This window comes from Chiloscyllium plagiosum, chromosome 11, assembly GCF_004010195.1.
Source record: "Chiloscyllium plagiosum isolate BGI_BamShark_2017 chromosome 11, ASM401019v2, whole genome shotgun sequence".
NCBI classification, from domain to species: Eukaryota; Metazoa; Chordata; class Chondrichthyes; order Orectolobiformes; family Hemiscylliidae; genus Chiloscyllium; species Chiloscyllium plagiosum.
Window position 1 is genome coordinate 51881721 of NC_057720.1, and position 7089 is coordinate 51888809.

Sequence of the window (7089 nt, forward strand, 5' to 3'; positions counted from 1 at the left end):
TGTATACAGCAGTGTGAGGGGCTGTGGGAGGGTGTATACCGCAGTGTGAGGGGCGGTGTCAGTCAGTGAGAAGCCTCCCTGTTGCAGACACACTGTCACAGACACACTGTCACAGACACTGTCACATTGATGAGTATGAACTCCACCTTCAGGTACCAGCGGAAATCCTCTCCCTCCGGCCGCACGTTGCTGATATTTTCCAAAGTCGCTTTGAACTGGAGCCCGAATTTCTGCAACAGGTGAGTGAAGCATGAGGATCAGGAACCCATCGGAGAACGATCTAAAACTACTTTCAAAATAAAACTTGTCCATTTCACTCACCACCATCTTGGCCTCGACACACACATCAATTTACGGCTTGTCGTAACGAAGGTAATCACGACCTGCGCCCCCTGCAGCGGGCAGCAATATTACAGGGAGAGGAGACCAAGCTTCTTTGAACAATACCTGCAGGTTAACTCCTGCTTGCAATATACTTAACACCTTTGGATTACAGAAGAACTGTCAACAATTTGGTGGGAAAAATGAAATTACATTGCACAAATCTTAGCTTTTAAATATTTCTTTTTATTGGCTGTGTTTCAGTAGCAACATTGTGTCTAATTAACATTGTACCTGCATTGCAAAAGATTAAACACTGGAAAACATAAATAATGTCAAAAGTATCAATCAATTTACTTTGGATGGAGGACTGGGACCGTTCCCAGAAAATAAAAGGTGAAAAGGTAATGTAGACCGTGGCACAAAGAGGACCAAATGGCCTGTTTAAGGTTACCTAAATTCGATTTCAGTTCACTGAAAAATTGAAATTAATTTTCATCTTGCTGTTAGCCTCCTGCCAGAAGGTTGGCAGCCATGCATCTCCATGCGTTCCTCTACATATTCCAGATAGTGCAACTGCATCCAAACTATTATATATGTTTCTAACCAATATTCATCAATTATGGTCCTCATTATCGCTTATCTAGCTTTTCTTTCCCAGATTACGATTGACAATCCCTTTGTCTGTATAATCCAGATAAGTGCAAGGCGATGCATTTTGGGAGGACTAAAAAGGGAAGGATGTACATAATGAATGGTAAGTCCCTAGTAAGTACTGAGTAATACAGGGACCTTGGTCCTCAGATCCCTGAAGGTGTCAGCACAAGTAGGCAGGGTGGTGAAGAAGGCATACAAGATGCTTGCCTCCATTAGGCAGGGCGTTGAATATAAGAGCAAAGAAATATTGTCACAACTTTATAAAACATTAGTAATGCCACAGATAGAATATTGTGTGCAGTTCTGGTTATAGAGTCATAGAGATGTACAGCATGGAAACAGACCCTTCGGTCCAACTCGTCCATGCCGACCAGATATCCCAACCCAATTCCAGCACCTGGTCCGTATCCCTCCAATCCCTTTCTATTCATATACCCATCCAAATGCCTTGTAAATGTTGCAACTGTACCAGCCTCCACCACTTCCTCTGGCAGCTCATTCCACACACGTACCACTCTCTGTTTGAAAAAGTCACCCCTTAGGTCTGTTTTATACCTTTCACCTCTCACCCTAAACCTATGCCCTCTAGTTCTGTACTCCCCCACCCTAGGTAAAAGACTTTATCCTACCCATGCCCCTCATAATTTTGTAAACCTCTTAGGTCACCCCTCAGCCTCCGACGTTCTAGGGAAAACAGCCCCAGCCTATTCAGCCTCTCCTTATAGCTCAAATCGTCCAATCCTGGCAGCATCCTTGTAAATTTTTTCTGAATCCTTTCAAGTTTCACAACATCTTTCCGATAGGAAGACCAGAATTGCGTGCAATATTCCAACAGTGGCCTAACCAATGTCCTGTACAGCCGCAACATGACCTCCCAACTCCTGTACTCAATACTCTGACCAATAAAGGAAAGGATACCAAACGCCTTCTTCACAATACTGTCTACCTGCGACTCCACTTTCAAGGATTTCCTTTCCCAAAATGCAGCCCCTTGCATTTATCTGAATTAAACTCCATCTGCCACCTCTCAGCCCATTGGCCCATCTGATCACTATCAAAGGACATAATTGTACTGTAGAGCAGATTCATTGGTATGTTGCCTGAGATGAAAAGTCTCAGTTATGAGGAGTGACTGGATAGATTGTATTTAGTTTGCTTGGAGCAGAGAAAGCTGAGGAGCGGAGAGAGGGTAGATCTCATACATTACCCGTCTGTAGAAAACTGCCTCAGGTATCAATCTTTTGAGGTGTACAAAATGTGATCATGGCAGATGTGTCTCAGAGGGTGGTAGATATATGGAATATGCTGCCTGAGACTGTGTGGTGGCAGGGGGGAGTTGGAAGCAGGTACTCTCACAACATTTAAGAAGCATTTGGATGAGTATTTAAAATGTTGGGGCATGGTAAGCTAGTAGGCTATGGATCAAGTGCCAAAAAATGGGATGTGTTGTTCGGTTTGTTGGTCACCACAAACATAGTGGGCCAAAGAGCCTGTTTCTATACTCTATGACTAGCTTTTTTCCTTTCTCTATCTCTGAGCTCTGTCTCTACCTATTCACTCCACCCTACTCCCTGTCCCATTCCTCACCCTATCCCATCATCAGCATAAGTACTACATTTTCTTAGATACTAGCAGTTCTGAAGAAGGGCAACAGGACTTAAAACAGGGTTAACATTGCTCTTCACAGATGCTGAGTTTCCTCAAATTATTTTTTATACCATTATGTCTATCATCGGTATTCTCCTTTTTTCCTTCTATGTTTGCTATAGATTCTTCCCTCCAAAAACTGTTTCTGTTTACTCTTTGTTCTAATGATGCAACTAAAGTATTGTATATTTTACCTCTTTGATTTTAAGCACGAATTTCCTCTTCATTCCAGGATTTCCAGACCTCATTAATCTTTCTATATAGGAAATGAGCAACATTTTACAAAATGTCTAGATCATAAATGGACTCAGCTTATCAATACTATTTGTTTGTAATCCATGCCTCTAAGCTACATAACATAGATAACAAAGCGCAACACCTAGAATTCTTTTCCCGAAGTTCATCTTCAGTTTCTAGGTGTAAACATGTCCAATATTCTAAAAATGCTAGTCTTGGCTATCTTAATTCTCCTTCAGTTCTCATATTACCCAGCTGTATAAACCTGCCTTAGGTATGCAATCTTTTCATTTGTTCTAGGACCAATCTATTTACTTAGAAGCTTACTTTTGGAGTTATTTCTCTGCTTATCATCAATGTCTTGGTTGCCTTGACATTAATTCTTAATCAATTCTTCTGGTTCCTTGCTTTTACTTTATTTACAACTTTTTTGGAACCCCTCTTCTGTATTATAAACAGTGCAGTGCAATAAGCATATCTCAAGCTTATGACTTTCAACACCTTCTTCTGCCCCCATCATTCATGTTGCAACATGGTAGTTCTTTTTTGTGTCTGAAGATAGCTACAGTGTACAGGTTGATGAGTGGTACTGACACAACATATTCCTGGCACACTCTTTTGACTGACAAGCTACCATCAAGTTTCGCCATTGTTGATTATTGCTACTTTTGATTCTGAATTCTTTTCTGTAATGTCAGTCAATTTCCAGGTTGTTCAAGCACTCCATTATTTTCTAATGGTATTTTATCAAATGCCTTCTCAGAGTCTATAAAGCATAGACATGGATTTTGCATTTCCAGGTAGATTTCATTGATTACTGTCTCAAAAATTCTCTTGCATGTTTCTTCCTTTGATTTGAATCTTGACTGAATGTTATGTTTCCATAATTTGGTCATTTCTTTCCAAAATGTTCATTAAAATCTTTATTTTAAATCACAAAGTATCACGAGACTCATTGTCTTATGAACATTCTAGGCTTTTAGTTTCTTTGTAAGCTTATGAACACTGCATAAAACCTTCAGAATGGCCCAGTGGTATTATCGTTAGATTATTAATTCAGAGACCAGGAAGTGCGTCCAGAGATATGCGTTCAAACCCCACGGTAGATAGTAACTTTTGGAATTAATAACAATCTTGAAATAAGAGTCTAACGATGACTATGCCAATTGCCAAGAAAAACACAATCAGATTCACTAATGTCCTTTAGGGAAATAAATCTGTCATCCTTACCTGGTTTGGTCTACATGTGACTTGAGACCCAACAGCCATGTGCTGAATCTTAACTGCCCTCTGGACAATCAGTAATGGGCAATAAATGCTGGCCTACCTGGTGGCACCCATATCCCATGAATTAATTTAAAAAACATTCTCAAACAGGGTACCAAAGTTAATATAACTCAAGTTTATTCAAGCATTATGGTTGGATCTCAAATTCCAAACGCTCTTGCTTTTATTTTAGTTTTGCTTCTGCTACAGTTACCTCTGGTCCAACATTTCCCTCTGATGCTCCCAATTTACTCCTGTCCTTGTTGTGATATAGTCTGTTTAAACCACTCATTTAAAAAAAATGTAAGGAACAGGAGAAAGGATGCTGTGGAGGTTACTAATACATCTGAAGCTTTGGGTCAAGAGTGACAGAGCAATATTCTAGTGAGGAGGAAACTACGGGAAAGCACTGGAAAAGGATGAGAAATGTACAAAACATACGAGCCAGATCTTAAAAGGAGACAACAAAAAGTTAACAACAACCCAGTTAGCTTAAATCTGACTGAGCCAGCCACACACCTTCAAACTGCTTAAAGTATGGCTATAGCAAGGAACTGTATTTAACAATCGTATTGAAAACATATTTACCAGCATTCTATTACCACCAACACTTTAGTGAGGTGTTGGTGGTAACCGCCTTTAGTAAGTAACCACTCAAATTCATATTAAAAGGAGTACAGGAAGACAACGATGGTTTATTTTGGAAAATGTCACAAATGAAACTTTCCTGAATTTAAACTATGAATATTCAAAAGTTCCAGTTAAATATTTCTCCCAGTAAAGTTTGTTTCATTTTTTGGGGTCATGTTTCTTGTTACTTTCAGACTGCTGCCTCTCATCATATCCAACTGTAATTTTTCAAATTAAACACATCTTAAGTGCTAACAGAATCAATGTCAACGAGTTCAGAAGCAAGTTGTTCTCTCTCAATTAGCACTACTGAATTCAGAAAGCTGCCAGCCTTGAGCAGTTTTTAAAAGCCCTGCTTTTTGCATATCCTTTAACATAATTGCAGCACTTCCTTTATTCCCATGAAATCAAATCTCCAGAAAATAAATTGAACAATAATTTTTAGTAAGTTTAGTAAAACATGGGCATAAAATAACTTGTGTGAAATTTGTCATGTTCCTAACAAACAAAATGCTGGTGAAAATCATTACCTCACTAAATAGAAAACAGCAATTTCTTGAATCCTGAAGAGTCATATTTGTCTTCACAGATTTAACATTGTGCACATATTTTCCATTTATGACAGGCACATGAATCAATAATTTCATATTTCCTCAGGCCTAGACCTCCTACAGCTATTCAACATCCAAGCATCTGCAAGAATTACTTTCAGCCATTTGATAATATTAAGTAGCAGGCTGTGATTCACCACCTCTGTAAACTGTATCCGAGATTAAGAATTCATCATCATGTAGGAAATCTTCATGACTGCTTACATTAAGAATTGTCCACTATCATTCACCCAATGATGTGCATTTTATGGCCACAGTAGCAAAACATGAATTGTATCCAATCCACGAACCCAATAAAATCACCTCATCTATCTTCATTTACGTAAAGCAACCTTACATGACGCTCATTCTCCAGTCAAAAAGGACAGAAAAAAGTGAATGCCAAATATTATAACACTGAGTGTAGAACAAAATATAAATTTTAATTCTTCCCACCATATTCAAGACATTGATAGAAAACCCATCGGTCACTACTGCGGCAAAAGAATGCATTCACTGCCATCACATTACGACTAGAAGAGACATTCCTTTGTTACTGCAGGAAAGCAGCTTCGCTATTGCAGCTGCAAAGGTGAATGTTATTTATTTTTGACACTTGGAACCAGCTTCTTATAAAGTAATAAACCTTCCAATTTTTGTCTAATGTTGAAATTGTAACAAAGTTTTAATTTCTTACTGGTTTCTGACTATAAAACCAAAGATACATATATAGGAACTTTAAAATGTCAAAAACAGCAACAGATGTGAGTTTAATTTTGATAAATGTGAGGTGCAGTATTTTGGAAAGTCAAATCAGGGCTGGACTTATACACTTAATGGTAAAGTCCTAGGAATGTTACGAAACAAAATGACCGTGGAGTACAGGTTCATAGCTCCTTGAAAGTGGAGTCCCAGATAGATAGGATAATGAGTAAGGCATTTGGCATGCTTGCCTTTATTAGTCAGCGCATTGAGTGCAGGAGTTGGGAGGTCACGTTCTGGCTGTAAAGGACATTAGTTGAGCCCCTATTGGAATACTGCGTATAATTCTGATCTCCTTGTTATAGGAAGGATGATGTGAAACTTGAAATGGTTCAGAAAATTACAAGGATGGTGCCAGGTTTGGCGCTTATAGAGAGAGGCTGAATTGGCTAGGGCTATTTTCCCTCGAGCATTGGGGGCTGAGGGGTGACCTTATGAGGGTATATAGACAAGGTCTTTTCCCCAGAGTGGGGGAAAAGAGTCCAAAACTAGAGCGGAACTAGGTTTAAACTGAGAAGGGTAAGATTTAAAAGGGATCAAAGGGGCAACTTACTCCATGCAGGGGGTGGTGTGTATGTGAAACCAGTTGCCAGAGGAGTCATGGAGGCAGTTCCAGCTACAACATTTAAAAGGCATCTGGATGGATATATGAATAGGAAGGGTTTAGAGGGATATGGGATAAATACTGGCAAAGGGGACTAGATTAGGTTAGGATATCTGGTCAGCCTTGGTGAGTTGGACTGAAGGATCGGTTTTTTAGTTGTACATTTCTACGACTCTATGAACCTCAAAATTTGCTTTCTAGCTGTAACAAAATATTTGTAGCTTATCCCAGTAAATGAGTTAATTGCTTCCATGTCTCAGTTTAGACCTATATTTTTCATTTAATTGATAATGGAGTTATTTCAAAAAAGATCAAATAGTAACACCACCCACATATGTTTGTCAAATATTTATAGAAAGTTCAGTTAATAAACCA

The 7089-nt window shown here is 39.0% G+C and overlaps 1 protein-coding gene across 3 annotated transcripts in view; it reads right to left on the reverse strand.

Annotated features, from left to right (window-relative positions):
* czib (CXXC motif containing zinc binding protein) overlaps positions 1-418 on the reverse strand; it is a 14366-nt gene extending 13948 nt beyond the window's left edge. For 2 of the 3 annotated variants that reach the window (XM_043699318.1, XM_043699317.1), the window contains exons 1-2: positions 322-417; positions 147-230 (exon numbers count right to left, since the gene is read on the reverse strand). In XM_043699318.1, the coding sequence (XP_043555253.1) occupies positions 147-230; positions 322-327 (90 nt within the window). In that variant the 5' untranslated portion in view covers positions 328-417. Of the gene's footprint in view, positions 1-146; positions 231-321 lie in introns of all 3 variants that reach the window. The other variant, XM_043699320.1, reaches the window with a different exon arrangement.
* Positions 419-7089: the final 6671 nt, after the last annotated feature.